Here is a 15,044-nt window from a genome sequence, read left to right as displayed (position 1 = left end):
GTAGGCTGGCAGCTGCAGCTCCGATTCGAGCCCTAGCCTGGGAACGTCCATATGCCACAGGTGTGGCCCTAAAAGGCAAAAAATAAATAAATAAAAAATCAAACTCCACAAAGCCTATGGCACAGCCTTCTGCCTAGTAATGGGCACGAAATGTTCCTATAGCCATGAGGCCCCAAAGCATGGAGACCTCAACACTGACATTGGTGGCAGAGGTGGCTCCTCAGAAGTCAGGCTGGACCCTCTCAGATGCCACAGGCCTAGACCTTAAGGTGCTGAAGCCTGGCTGGGAGGCTGGTTCTGGACCCACGAACTCATCTCTGCCAACAGGCTGATGGCTGATACGTGCATAACTGCCTATGTGAAAGCCATTTCAACAATATGGAATATGCCATTCCAATAATATGCCCACACCTCCGGCCAAAAGGCGGGGGGCACTCCTCCCACCTCACCCCAGAGAAGCCACACGAGAGCACTGTCCTGGCTGGGAGGAGAGAAGGGTCTCTGTTTCTTTATTAAAACTTTTGACTTCTGGTGGTGTCCTTGCCAGCTGAAGGTGGGGAGGTGTGCGATGGTTCCAGAACACTTTGGAGGCTTCAGGGGTAGCGCTCATGACCAGGAGTTTCTCCAAAATGGAACGATTGAATGAGCTGGGAAAGAGGAGCTTTGCCACAAGTTCTAGAGGGACAACAGGGGAGGGCACGAGAGACCAAAAGCAGCACCAAAGGGAGTTGGGATTATCCTCCAGATGTCAAGCTGCTAGGCAGAGCTCCCTGAAAAGAAGAGGAGTCTTTTAACTCTTTAGGTCCAAGGCTCATGTCTTTTTATCCCTCCATCCTTCACCTATCCATCCAACCCACCCCCACCCATCTATTTATCCATCCGCCATTCTCAATCCATCCATCCGCCCACCATTCTTTTCATCCATCCATCCATCCATCCATCCATCTATCCTGCAAATATACCCATCATTCCCTGTTCATAACAGACAGACAATAAACACATGCTGTCAGTTTCTTCTCTGGCTTCTTTATGAACCCTTCTCTCTTCACCTGCCAAGCCCTTATTTGGAGAGGTTCTCCTGGGCTCCATCCTCCCCCGCCTCCTCTTTCTCACTCTGCGCACACTCCCTTGCCCCTGGGGCAACTGCACACCCTTCAATTGCCAACTCCCTTCTAGATCAGATCTCTATCAGCAGCCTAGACCTCGCCAGTGAGTTCTGAAGCCGTATTTCCAGCTGTCTACAGAGGATTTCCACCTGGTGTTCCCAGGGGTCCCTCAAAACACCATGCCTGCCATGCTCCAGGAAAAATGAGAAGGCTGGCGTGACTGGAAGCAGGGAAAAGGGGAGCAGTCATAGGCAATGAGGTCAGAGAGACAATGGGGTTGGAGAGGCGCGAGATCATGTAGGGCCTTGTAAGCCACTGAAGGATTTTGGCCTTGACTTTGAAATAGACAACTATGGGAGCGTTCTCAGAAGCATGACATTGTCAGATTTAGGTTACCCAAGACAGAAACTCAGGAGTCATGATTCCCTCTCTCCCCACCCCACCCCCCGCTACCATTTTCTTTTTCTTTTTTCTTTTTTTTTTTTTTTGACTTTTCTAGGGCCGCACCTGCAGCATATGGAGGTTCCCAGGCTAGGAGTCGAATCGGAGCTACAGCTGCCGGCCTACACCACACCCACAGCAACGCCAGATCCAAGCCGCATCTGTGATCTACACCACAGCTCATGGCAACACCAGATCCTTAACCTACTGAACGAGGCCAGGGATCAAACCCACAACCTCATGGTTCCTCGTGGGATTCATTAACCACTGAGCCACAACGGGAACTCCCCAGCACCACTTCTAATCAATTATCAAACTCAATCTTCCTGGTCTTTCGCCTATCTACCCCTGCTCTCACCTCTACAATTACTGTGAATGCTCAGGACCTAAGCATCTCTAACACCGTCTCTAATTCCTAACTGGCTTCTCTGCCTCTAGTCTCTCCTCTTTCCAGTTCATTCTCCCCACTGACCACCAGACGGATGGCTCTAAAATTCCAGCCTCAGAGTTCCCACTGTGGTGCAGCAGAAACAATCCCAACTAGTATCCATGAGGATGCCGGTTTGATTCCTGGCCTTGCTCAGTGGGTTAAGGATCCGGCGTTGCCATGAGCTGTGGTGTAGGTCGCAGATGCAGCTTAGATCCCGTGTTGCTGTGGTTGTGGCAAAGGCTGGAGGCCACACTTCGATTTGACCCCTAGCCTGGGAGCTTCCATATGCCATGAGTGCGGCTCTAAAAAACAAATAATAATAATAATAAATTCCAGCCTCACCTGCAGGAAAACATCTATGGATCTTAATAAGGCACATGTGAGCTCTCTTAATTAACTCCGGGCTACCTGGCCTGCATAGCCCAGCAGTTAAACTGCTTCCGGTCCTGCCATCTCCCCGCCCTAAAGAACACACTCGCGCGCCCACGCTCACGCCACTGAGACTCACCTCTGCGCCTCTGCTCACACAAGCCTTACCATGAGGTATGCCCCTACCACCCGCTCTTGCCCCAGGAAATTTCTTCAAGTGTCCCCTCCTCCAGGAAGCTCCATGATTCCTTTCCTTCCTGTCCCAGCTGAGGCCAGGACCAGCGCCCCTCTCTCTGTTTCCGTTTTTGTCATGGGCACTTACCCATATGGACTGTAACTGGCCATTGCCTTGACTGGCACCACACTAAACCGTGCCCTCTTCAAGGACTGAGATTGTACCCTTCATTTCTGTCCCAAGCGCCTAAAACAGGAACTGGCCTATCGTGTGAACTCTGAAACGCCTGGTTCATTCTGAGTGGCTTTGTCACCCACGGACCCAGTACACACCTCCTCGCAAGGGGATGGCAGGCAGTGTGCCTTGGTGCAGGTACCGTTTCTATCAGACCTAGAGGTGGCGGGAGGGAGAGGAGAAGGCTGAGGACTCTGAATTCAAGGGTCAGAGCCGAACAGAATAGGACCGTGTGGTTTCAAAAAATCCCCATACCCTGCTGGGATGGTGTCAAACCCTTGCTCTCGCCCCTTCGGGGGGGCTCGTCTTTCTCCCAGGACAAAAAGGCATCTCCCCTGAAGCCGCACTCACCGGGTATCAGTGCCTGGGGTCTTGGTGAAGAATGCTGGAAGCAGAGGCCCCAGTCAGAGAAATTACTATCCCCATGGCCAGGAAGAGCTGTGGCTGGGGACGAAGGGGCAAAGGCAGTGCCTGGCCGGCAGGGAGGGGTGGGTACTGAGTGACTGGGCAGGGGGCACGGTGTAGTCCCAGGGCTGGCTGTGAGATGGGGGCGATGGGTTTGGATTCCTGGAGGGGTCAGCTGTGGTTGGGAAAACCTCAGGGACTGGATCTAGGTGTAGGTGAAGGAAGTTCCCGTTGTGGCGCAGCAGAAACAAATCTGACTAGGAACCATGGGGTTGAGGGTTCAATCCCTGGCCTCGCTCAGTGGGTTAAGGATCCAGCATTGCCGTCAGCTGAGGTGTAGCTCGCAGTTGAGGCTTGGAGCTGGTGTTGCTGTGGTGTAGGCCAGCAGCTGTAACTCGGATTTGACACCTAGCCTGGGAGCCTCCATATGCCGCAGGTGTGGCCCTAAAAAGCAAAAAAAAAAAAAAAAAAAATAGGGGGAGGGGACGGTCTCTAGACACAGTGGTCCTGGGGTAGGGGTCACCATGTTTGGATATCTGAGTCCCTCGGTCTTCCATCTGTTTTTCCTTGGTGGACACAGGGTTTGTGTTGTAGGCAGCTATGAACAAGGCCTCGTCTGTGAGTTCTGTGCTGATCCGTGTCAGGAATTCTTCAGAACGGGAAAGCTTCTGGGAAAGGAAAGTCAGAGGGGTTCAGCCTGGGAGTTCCCACATGGGAGTCCTGGTCCTGGATGCTTCCACGCAGGGGTTGGGGGGCTCTGGGTCTAAGAAGCCTTGTATGGGAGAGCTGGGCTTTGAGATGTGACCTCGGAGTTCCCACTGCGGCTCAGCGGTAATGAACCTGACTAGAATCTGTGAGGACGCAGGTTTGATACTTGGCCCCGCTCAGTGGGTTAAAGACCCAGCATTGCTGTGAGGTGTGGTGTAGGTCGCAGACACAGCTTGGATCTGGCGTAGCTCTGTCTTGACCCCTAGCCTAGGAACTTCTATATGTCATGGATGCGGCCCTAAAAAGACAAAAAAAAACAAACAAACAAACAAAAAAACACCCAACTAGTATCCATGAGCATGCAGGTTCGATCCCTGGCTCCACTCAGTGGGTTAAGGATCTGGCATTGCTATAAGCTGCAGCATAGGTCACAGATGTGGCTTGGATGTAGGCCAGCAGCTGCAGCTCCAATTTGACCCCTAGCCTGGGAACTTCCATATGTGGCAGGCTCAGCCCTAAAAAGGAAAAAAAAAAAAGAGAGAGAGAGAGAGATTTGATCTAGAAGACCGTGGAAGTGGAGGGCAGCCTTGGGTGACCTCAGGACCTAGTGCTGGGGACTCTGGGCTCAGGGTGGAGGTTAGGGTCTCAAGGCTGGGAGATCTCAGTGCCCTCAGCTGAGAGTCTCTACTTCATTTCACCCCCACCTCAAGTCCTCTCCGACACTCACCAGACCTCCACTCAATGAGGCTGTAGAGGTCGCTGCTTGGGACAGCCGGCTGCCCTTTTTCTCCTCATTCCTGGTAGGAGTGGATGTCATCCCCCTGGGGACAGTTGGAGCCCATGTTAGGCTGTGAAACCAGCCTCCTTCTGCCAAACCCAACCCACCACTCTCGCCCAAGGCCTTAGAGGACTGTGTCAGTTTCTCTCTGAAGGGGGGAGGGGAGTTGGAGTTCCCGTCGTGGCTCAGTGGTTAAGGAATCTGACTAGGAACCATGAGGTTGCAGGTTCGATCCCTGGCCTCGCTCAGTGGGTTAAGGATCGGGAGTTGCCCTGAGCTGTGGTGTAGGTCGCAGACGCAGCTCGGATCTGGCGTGGCTGTGGCTGTGGTGTAGGCCGGCAGCTGTAGCTCCACTTCGACCCCTAGCCTGGGAACCTCCATATGCCTCGGGAGCGGCCCTGGAGAAGGCAAAAAGACAAAAAAAAAAAAAAATCGCTGACTTAAATCTTCCTGGGGGAGGGAGTGGGACACCCCCACGCCTGCCCCCTCTCCCCTGCCCCCACTCGGCCCAGCGAGAGCCTCGCTTTTCTTCTTCCCATCCAAGGCCCTTCTTAAGACAAGGCAGCCCACTTGCCACCCCCGACCTGGCAGATGGGTCGAAATCTTGTGCTCCTGGGCAGAAGAGGGGACAGGGAGGTCTAAAAAGCCCTTTTAGGGGCCGTGGGAGCGGGGAGTTGGGGGAGAAGTTTGGAAAAAGGGGAACCCAGGGCGGCTCCGCTACCCCTTACTACAAAAACTTTGGCATATGCAAAGGTTCCGCAGCGCCGTTGCCAGGAGACTAGGGATTCTAGAACCACAGGGGTAAGGGCATTTTCCTAGCTTGTCGCATTCGCAACTCCTGGCCTCTCCTCCGCCCCCCGCTAGGTCCCTCTTAGGGGTCAGTGACTCTAGCGCTAGAATCTAGAGAGACCTGGGAAGATGACACAGAATGGAGCCTGCGACCTAATCCTCCCACCACTAGGGGCACGCGAAAAGCAGCCCCGCCCCAGGTCGCCCTTTGGGCCCTCTGGCTGTCATCTCGTTGCCTGGATCCTGCAAGAGCTAATGAGGGTGGAGAGAGGGGGGCGGGGAAGGAAAATGTGGACTGTACCAAATAACCTGGCCTCTTGGGGGTGCAAAAACGCGGGAGAGCGGAATCTTCTCCCCTTATCTTTGTCTCCAGGAAGTCATACTCTGCACAGAAAGGAACGTAGAGACATTTATCTAGGCCTCCTTCTCTTTTGGTCTCTCCTTTTCAATTCCCTTTTTTGCTCGACGACTATGTTTCTTTTTCCCCTCTCCTCCCTCTGTGCTTTGGTACAAGCCGATGGTAAGGGGCGGAGGGAAAACAAGGAAGCCAGCAGGTCTTAAAGGGGCCGCAGCCATTTCAAAAGCCTCTTCTTCCTTTCTCCAATTTTGCAAGGTAGAACGCAGTAGAGTAGGTTCCGGAAGCCCAGCACAGCTGGAGCAGCAGAGGCCGCAGCTGGAGGCGGGAAGAGGCGAGCGTCTGCCCTGAGGAAGGGCAGGGTGTTCGCACCCCCCGCGCCCGGCTCACAGCTGGGTTAGCCCATGCTCTGGTCGGCATTGAGCTTTAACATCTGGGACCCGGCTGGGGCAGCGGAGACCTGCGCGCAGTGGGCGCGGCCAATGCGCCAGGCTGGAGGGTGAGCGTCGCGCCGGGTCTGGGACAGAGTTGGCACCTCCGGATAAGGCCCAGAGCGGCCAAGGGGCCTCCGCGATGCCAGGCGAAAATATCTTCCTGTTTGTGCCTAACCTTATTGGTGAGTGCTGTCCGCGGCTCCAGGCCGAACGGGAGGGCCAGGGGTCTTGGGCAGGCTTCCTGATCTGCCCTGTCTCTCCCTCGTCCCGTCCCAAGGTTATGCCCGGATTGTCTTCGCCATCATTTCTTTCTACTTCATGCCCTGCTGCCCCTTCACGGCCTCCTCCTTCTACCTGCTCAGCGGACTTCTGGACGCTTTTGATGGACACGCTGCTCGAGTCCTTAATCAAGGTGACAGATACCTCCTCCCAGCCAGCCTCGAGGCCCAACAACCCTCTGCCCCCTTTTCCTGCTTCCTCAGGTACTCAGGAGCTCTGTCATTCCCATCTCTGTAGAAAGCAGAGCAGAGTGGCCTGCTTTTGTAGCGGAAGGGATTTAAGCTCGCAGTTGAGAAGCACTCTTTGAGAGGAGGGGTGTGGGATGGCAAGACTGGGCATGGCAAGTGGCAGTGCTGCCGGCCTCTCCGAAGGATTAAAACATCCATTCAACAGATGTTTATTGGTATCTCCTGTGTGGCAGGCACCAGCCAGAACGATTCCAGAAGGTGGGTTTGGAAGGCAGATGGAGAGGGAAGAGGGATAGTTTCTGGAGGGTTGTCTACTTTTTGAATCTGTTCACTTCCAAGACTTCCCTAAGATTTCAAGTCTTCTTGTCTGGAGACCTGGACCCTGGATTCTGGGGTTGATGAGCTCTAGAGCTAGCCTCCCCACTTCTGCTTTGTTCTCTCTGCATTCCCATGTGTTCTGTTTTGTGGCACGGTGACCCTGGCCCTTTGGTCCAGGCAGAGCAGTCTCCTCGCCTCCCCAGGCAGTGGATGCACCGTCACCCTTAGACTCTGCATCTGAATGATCCACCAGATACGGCCCCTGTCATCCATCCACCGCCTCCTCCACAGCTCTTTGCCACCTAATAGTCACCATTTTTCAGGGACCCGGTTTGGGGCCATGCTGGACATGTTGACAGACCGCTGCTCCACCATGTGTCTGCTGGTCAACCTGGCCCTGCTGTACCCTCGAGCCACCCTTCTCTTCCAGCTCAGCATGAGCTTGGATGTGGCCAGCCACTGGCTGCACCTTCACAGGTCTGTCATTCTGGGTGTGATGACCGGGTGGGGAGGGCTGAGGTCATATGGCGGTGGGGGCAGTGTCTTCAGGCTTCTCGGGAGATCTCCTTTTTAGCTCTGCTTTGCCGAACGACCTTGGGCAAATCTCTGAATCAGCTTCAGTCCTGTTTTACAGCTGGATTCAGTAATTCCTGCAACTTTTCTGGCTGGTTATTCAAGGATTCCACAGAGCAAACATCCCTTGGGCTGGAGTTCCTGTTGTGGCTCAGAAGGTTAAGGACCTGACACATTCTGTGTGAGGATGTGGGTTCGATCCCTGGTCTCACTCAGTGGGTTAAGGATCCTGCGTTGCCACAAGCTGTGGCGTAGGTCCCTGTGACTTGGATCCAGTGTTGCTAATGGCTGTGGCGTTGACCACACTCGACCCCTAGCCTGGGAACATCCACATGCCCCAGGTGCAGCCATAAAAAGAAAAATAAATAAATCCCTTGGGAAGGGGCACGGGGCTTTTGAGTCCTGATTCTTCCCCTAGCTAGGTGGCGTTGGGCAGGACAGTGGTCTTCAGCTGTGCCCCAGTCCCTCCTCTGTTCAACGAGGCATCCTGACACCTGCCTCCTGGGGGTCGGCTTTCAATGTAATGAACGCTCATGGATTTCCCCCTACTTTCTTTCTCCCCCAAGTTCTGTGGTCCGAGGCAGTGAAAGTCACAAGATGATTGACCTGTCGGGAAATCCAGTGCTTCGCATCTACTACACCTCCAGGGTGAGCCTTCGCTGTTTACCCCGCTTAGCTTAGGCCAGTCCTGGGCTCCGCGCTGGGTCCAGGGTAGGATTGATGAGAAGGGCCTGTGTGAATGGCTCCGGGTAGCAAGTGGACCTGTGGCCCCGGGTGTGTCCAGGAAGGTAGAGCTGAGTGGCTGGAGGGAAAAGGGAGGGAGGAGGAAGCCAGAGAGGTCTGCGGAACCAGCTTGCGAAAGGCCTTAGGGGGACTTGCTGTGGGTGTGGTGGATTCATTGATCCCTGGCCTGGTGCAGCCAAAAAAAAACACAAGGCCTTAAGCCTTGATAAGGAGTGTACTTTTTTTTTTTTTTTTAAGTATATGTGCTGCCAAAGCAAGCACAAGGAGTGTAATTTTTATCCTGGGTCAGTACCTCCAGATAGGGCCCAGGCCTTCAAGGGGTCTGCAGCGATGCCAGGCAGAAACAACTTCCTGGAAGTCCCTGTTGTGGCTTAATTAGAAGGTGAAGCCCCTGACTAGTATCCATCCTTGATGATGCGGGTTTGATCCCTGGCCTCGCTCAGTGGGTTAAGGATCTGGTGTTGGTGCAAGCTGTGGCGTAGGTCGTGGATGGGGCTCAGATCCGCTGTGGCTGTGGTGTAGGCCGGCAGCTGTAGCTCTAATTCAACCCCTAGCCCGTGAGCTTCATATATAGCTGGTGCGACCCTAAAAAGACAAAGAAAAAAAAAAGACAGACAGACACATCATCCTGTTTATGCCTGACCTCGTCAGTGAGTGCCACCCACAGCTCCTGGCCAAACCAGATGGCGAGGGGACTTGGGTGGGTTCCCTGATCTGCCCTGTTTCCTGCACCTCCTTGTGCCCCTATGTCACCTGTAGGGTCCCTCGTCGTTTGGGGGCATTGCCCCGCCGTATTGCTTATGCCGCCTTTTTGCCGTTCGCAGCCTGCTCTGTTTACCCTGTGTGCGGGAAATGAGCTCTTCTACTGCCTCCTCTACCTGTTCAATTTCTCCGAGGGCCCTTTAGGTAGGAAGCGAGGGGCTGGGCAAGGCCGATGGGAGGGGGGTTGGGCCTGCGCAGGGAGAGGAAGGCCAAGAACCCTGGGGCCCATCCCTCACCTGCGTCCTGTTTTCTCTGTCGCCCCTGCTCCCTTCCCGCAGTGGGCTCTGTGGGCCTTTTCCGGATGGGCCTCTGGGTCACCGCCCCTGTGGCTTTGCTCAAGTCCCTCATCAGTGTCATCCACCTGATCACGGCCGCCCGCAACATGGCAGCCCTGGACGCAGCAGATCGTGCCAAGAAGAAGTGACTTTGGAACCTCCAGCCCCCGGCTGCCCACCTGCCCTGGAAGTCTCACGGTGCCACGCGGCTTCCCTGTCCCTCCCAGGAGGTCCCAGGCTTCCTAATGTATCGTCCAACCTGCTGGGGGGGGGCGGCGGCGGGGGGCGGTCTCGTTGGTGATGGCACGTTCGCCGAATCCTAAGGACCCGTCCCACCCCTGTGATCTCCAAGGTCCTGGACCTCAAATCAGGAAGGATGCTCGGGGGCCCCAAGAGAGTGGTCTGAGGACTGGGCGTTGTCACAGCTGCTGGCTCAGCTCTGGGGTCTGGCGTGAGTGGGACACTTGAGTGAGGGGGTGGAGGAGGTGTCCCATAAGGCAGGGATCCAGACCTCTGCCCCTGGCCAAAGGGAGCCCTTGGGGACCGTGGCCGAGAGAGGAGGTGTCGCCAAGATCCCCACTGCAGTGTCCTCTGTCCTGTGCGGCCTGGCTCTGAGAGCCTTGATCCTAGAGGCAGGACTGCCCCTCTCCTGGACTTGGTTTCCTTGCAGACACCCCTGGACCAGGGCCTTGGATGAGGGGAGCCTGGGGGAAAAATGAGGATGCTTCTGGATATGTTTTCCAGTAGTTTACTGCCTGTGGCTCCTCGTATTCCTCAGTGACCTCAGGGAGAGGCTGTCCTGCCACCCAAGCTCCTTCCAGACCCTGTCCGCACTTGCTTTCTTTTCTTTGCAAACACTGTCCCTGGCTGTCACCATTCACTTGTGTACCTGGTATTTTCTACCCTCACTAAAGTGTAAACTCCATCAAAGCACGGGCTATTCTTGTTCCTTCTCTGTCCCTCCAAAGGAGATTAACCTTGACCTGGCAAAGCTAGCTGCTTAATGAATATTCACGAGTAGGCGTTCCCATCGGGGCTCAGCAGAAACAAATCGCACTAGCATCCATGAGGATGCAGTTTCAATCCCTGGCCTTGCTCAGTGCGTTAAGTGTCCGGCACAGCCGTGAGCTGTGGTGTAGGTCGCAGATGCGGCTTGGATTTGGCATTGCTGTGGCTGTTGTGTAGGCCAGTGGCTACAGCTCTGATTTGACCCCTAGCCTGGGAACCTCCATATGCCATGGGTGCGGCCCTAAAAAGACAAAATTTTTTTAGTTTAAAAAATAAATATTCACAAGTAGATTGCCTGGTTTCTCAGAGTGTGGCCCTTAGACCGCCTGTGGAAGATTTCTTGACAATTCAGCTACTTTTTTTTCCCCCTTTTTTGACCGCCCTGCAGCATATAGATTCCCTGGGCCAGGGATCAGATCCAAGCCACAGTTGCAACCCAAGCCACAGCTGCAACAATGCCAGATCCTTAACCCACTGTGCCAGCCAGGGATGGCATCTTCGTCCCAGCACTCCCTAGACGCTGCCAATCCTGTGCTACAGCAGAAACTCTGAAAATTCAGCTTCTTGGACCCTGTGCCAGACCTTCAGAGTTGGAAATTCTAGGGATAGGCCCAGAAGTCTGCAACTTTTTATAAACTCCAGATGATTTTTTTTTTTTTTTTTTTTTTGCTTTTTAGGGCCAGACCTTCGGCATATGGGAGGTCCCAGGCTGCTAGGGGTCAAATTGGAGCTGCAGCTGCCAGCCTACAGCACAGCCATAGCAACGTGCGATCCAAGCCACATCTGCAATTCACACCACAGCTCATGGCAACACCAGATCCCTGACCCACTGAGCGAGGCCAGGGATTGAACTCCCATCCCCGTGGATACTACTCGGGTTTCGTTTCCGCTGAGCCATGATCCGAACTCCCCTCACTGCAGATGATTGTTGATTTTTCCCAAGTACATCAAGAATCAGGAGTTCCCGTCGTGGTGCAGAGGTTAACGAATCCAACTAGGAACCATGAGGTTGCAGGTTCGATCCCTGCCCTTGCTCAGTGGGTTAACGATCCGGTGTTGCCCTGAGCTGTGGTGTAGGTTGCAGACGCGGCTCAGATCTGGCATTGCTGTGGCTCTGGTGTAGGCCAGCGGCTATGGCTCTGATTCGACCCCTAGCCTGGGAACCTCCATATGCCGGGGGAGTGGCCCAAGAAATGGCAAAAAGACGAAAAAAAAAAAAGAATCACTGGTCTCTCAAACAGTGTGGGGCACCTACACAGGAGACGATGTTCTGGGCATCTAACCCCTGCCATCTGAGCAGAAAGCTGTCTGGCACCAGCTTTCTTTTTAAGGCTATATCGAGCATCCCATATGCCAGACCCTGTGCTGGGTGTTCTATGCAGATAATACATATTTTATCTTATAAAGCTTAGCCAAGGGGCCCGCCAGTCTGAGAGCTGAAATTGATCAGACGTGTATTAAGCCTCAACTGCACTACGCCCAGGGGGATTCGGTGGGAAGGGGGGCCCCTGAAGCCACCTGCTTCTCAGCCCTCTTGAATAGCTCGTTGTTGGGGGATGGGGGTAGAAAGCCTGTAGCCCTTTCTGTGTCGCTAGAAAGCTGGTAGTAATTGGGGTGGGAAGGGTTAATGCGGAGGAGAGGATGGATTCTCAGCTGAGGGAGCAGAAGAGCACAGCACCCCTGGCAGTTGCTGGGAAGCAGATCGATGTGGCTGGAACACCCAGGGCTGGGGGTGGGGGCCCGGAGAGCTGAGGAGAGGTGGGGTGGAGCCAGCAGCTGCTGCAGGAACCCAGGAAAGCGTTTGGACTTCACCTGAGGGCCACATGGGGGCGCTGAAGGAACCTCTCAATAGGTAAATTAGTCACCTGCAAAAATAGGTAAGCCGCACGTATTATTTACAAAAGCATGACGATGTCTCCTGCCACCTTAAGCTTCCCGTTCTCCCCAGAGGCAACCACTGCTACTCATCGCTTCTGCGTCTGTCATAGAAATTCTCCCATCAACGTGTATTTCATCTTTTAAAATTCATCGTGTATGTGTGCCGGGCTGCTAACGAAAGGTGAGCAGGACCCTTGTGGGGCTCCCAGGCCCAAGTCCTTTCTGTGTCCCCTGTTCCTTGTTCATAGGAAATAGGGTTTGTTCAGCCTCCTTGACCTTCCCTGAGTTCCAAAGGGCAGATTCAAAACAGTCGCTAATCTGGAAAGGGAGGGCGCTCGCCCACGCGGAGACAGGGAGAAGCAGTCAAGAAAAAATCATGCAGAGTTTCCAAGTGGCTCGGCAGTTAAGGATCCGGCATTGTCACTGCTGTGGTGTGCGTTCAATCTCTGGCCTGGGAACTTCTGTGAGGTATAGGGTGCAGATGCGACTCGGATCCTGTGTTTCCGTGGCTGTGGTGTAGGCTGGCAGCTGCGGCTCCGATTTGACCCCTAGCCTGGGAACATCCATATGCCACAGGTGTGGCCCTAAAAAAAGAGATTTTCTTATACAAGAAGTACTTAAATCAATTAGTTTATTTGGTATTCAACCAAAGAAAACTCATTTTCTCTAGTGCTAGGGAAAACAGGCCCTATTGATCTTCATCAGAGATATGCCATTCTGTATTTAATAGGCAGTTTAGGGGTTAATTTAGGGACGGACTTAGAATCCAGCTCCTGGGAGTTCCCACTGTGGCTCAGGGGTAATGAACCTGACTAGTATCCATGAGGATGCGGGTTCGATCCCTGGCCTGCCGCAGTGGGTTAAAGATCTGGTGTTGCCAAGAGCTGTCATGTAGGTTGCAGACGCGGCTCAGATCTTGCGATGCTGTGGCTGCGGTGTAGGCCAGCAGCTACAGCTCCAATTGGACCCCTAGCCTGGGAACCTCCATATGCCCTGGGTGCAGCCCTAAAAAGACAAAAAGAAAAAAAAGAATCTGGCTCCAGCATGAGCAGGATCTCCGCAGTGTTTCTAGCAAGGCCTGTTTTCCTATCAGAGGTGTATCTCGTCTCCCCGACCATACAGTCTGTGCTGGGGAGACAGTGAAAGCCTGTCTTCATGCACACAGTTTAAAGAGCAGTTTCTGGAGTTCCCGTCGTGGTGCAGCGGTTAACGAATCCGACTAGGAACCATGAGGTTGCGGGTTCGATCCCTGGCCTTGCTCAGTGGGTTAAGGATTCGGCACTGCCGTGAGCTTTGGTGTAGGTTGCAGATGCGGCTTAGATCCCTTGTTTCTGTGGCTGTGGCATAGGCCAGTAGCAACAGCTCTGATCTGACCCCTAGCCTGGGAACCTCCATCTGCCATGGGAGCAGCCCTAGAAAAGGCAAAAAGACAAAAAAATAGTAATAAAGAGTAGCTTCTATTCCCTTATTGGGTTTGACAGCCTTGTGAGGTACATGTAGTCAGGCTAGGCTAGATGATGCTCTGGTAACGGTCCCCACCCCCAAACCCCGAATCTCAGTCACTTACTACAGCAAACCTTTCTCCCTCCTGCTGCATGTCTACTGCGGGTCTGCTGTGGCGCTGCTTAGTGCTATTTTTCTCTGGGACCCAGGCCAGTATTTGAGTATTGCTCGATAACATGGAAAAGGAAAAAGGATGGTGATGTCACCTCCTCTGCATTTCATTGGCTAGAGGGTCAGGTGGCCACGCCCCATGGCCCCTGGAGATCTACCTGGATCAAGTCATTGACAGAAATGAGTTTAGACCTGCGGGGTGAGATCAGGGGTCCTGGAGAACTGGATTTGGACTCTAAAGTCAGGAGACCGGCCGAGCATACAGCTGAGTAAGAACAAGGCTCAGAGTGAGTCACGACTTAGCAGCTGAACAGAGAAAGCAGAGGTGGCCGAGGAAAATGAGGCATGGCCAGCGAGGTGGCAAGGAAAGTGGAACAGGCTAGGTCCCGGGAGCCCAGGGCGGAAGAGGGGTGGCCAAGTTCCCCATAGATGGGCGAGGCTGAATGAGAGGACCGAACAGCTGGGTTTGGAAACAGGCACCTCACTGGTGAGGCTGAGCAGAACATTTTCCACGAAGCTCAGTGGAGTAGTTTGGGGAGATGAGAGGTGATGACCACAAACTGAGAACTTGCGCTGCGAAGGAGGAACCAGCAGCGGGGAAGGTAGCGCTAAGGGGTGGGTGTCCACGGGGTGGGGAGCAGAAGGTGTTTACAGTTGGGTGGCAAGGATCCAGGAGAATGGGAGAAACAGGTGGGGGATGGACTCAAGGACTTGGGGGGAAGGGGGCGAGCTGGGCTCAGCGGGACGAGTCCTCTGTGGGACCAGGAGGGAGGCTGGAGTCCAGATGGGATGGTGGGTTCATTTGTTAGATTTGATGCTGCAAAGGGCCTTCTGCCCAGTGCACTTCTATTTTCTCAAAGAGGTGAGAGCAAGTGGGCAGGGGTGTGGGAGGTGGAGAGGAGAGGAGGTGTGAACAGTTGCTCTGAAGGGAATCTCCCACCAGCTAGACAAGCCGAGGCGGAGACTGTTACGTCTCTTGATTTGTTGCCACGAGTTTCAAACGAAATCAGTCTGTACGTGGGGTGTTCCGCCTCCAGGCACCCACAGCTGGTCAGGCAGGTGGAGGGGGTGGTAGCTGGTTGAAGTTAGGATGGGGCTTTTTCCACCAAGTGTCACCGGGGAGGGGAGAGGTGACGTGTGAGGGAGGGTGTGAGTTAGAGCATTACATGATAGACAACAAA

At 54.0% G+C, this 15,044-nt stretch overlaps 2 protein-coding genes across 3 annotated transcripts; one reads left to right on the top strand and one right to left on the bottom strand.

Moving 5' to 3' along the window:
* Positions 1–475: 475 nt before the first annotated feature.
* On the bottom strand, positions 476–5,657 carry LOC100622642 (putative protein T-ENOL). Its single transcript, XM_085017165.1, has 6 exons — positions 5,231–5,657; positions 4,596–4,689; positions 3,684–3,828; positions 3,107–3,140; positions 2,854–2,911; positions 476–770 (listed from the first exon to the last, which is right to left on the bottom strand). The coding sequence occupies exons 2-6, from the start codon at positions 4,683–4,685 to the stop codon at positions 735–737; spliced, it is 363 nt and encodes a 120-aa protein (XP_084873291.1). The 5' UTR covers positions 4,686–4,689; positions 5,231–5,657; the 3' UTR covers positions 476–734.
* A 363-nt stretch (positions 5,658–6,020) lies between these two features.
* On the top strand, positions 6,021–10,293 carry CDIPT (CDP-diacylglycerol--inositol 3-phosphatidyltransferase). 2 transcript variants are annotated; one of them, XM_005655088.4, is made up of 6 exons: positions 6,021–6,406; positions 6,502–6,706; positions 7,333–7,486; positions 8,149–8,230; positions 9,151–9,232; positions 9,367–10,293. In XM_005655088.4, exons 2-6 carry the CDS (start codon positions 6,505–6,507, stop codon positions 9,510–9,512), a joined length of 666 nt encoding a protein of 221 aa, XP_005655145.1. In that variant the 5' UTR covers positions 6,021–6,406; positions 6,502–6,504; the 3' UTR covers positions 9,513–10,293.
* The last annotated feature ends 4,751 nt before the right edge of the window (positions 10,294–15,044 follow it).

The sequence above is a fragment of the Sus scrofa genome, chromosome 3 (assembly GCF_054392235.1).
Source record: "Sus scrofa isolate SSC_HxYL_T2T_F1_AM1 chromosome 3, Sscrofa_HxYL_maternal_Yorkshire_Landrace_v2.0, whole genome shotgun sequence".
NCBI classification, from domain to species: Eukaryota; Metazoa; Chordata; class Mammalia; order Artiodactyla; family Suidae; genus Sus; species Sus scrofa.
The sequence above is the reverse complement of the archived record's forward strand: the minus strand, read 5'-3'. Positions and strand labels throughout refer to the sequence as shown.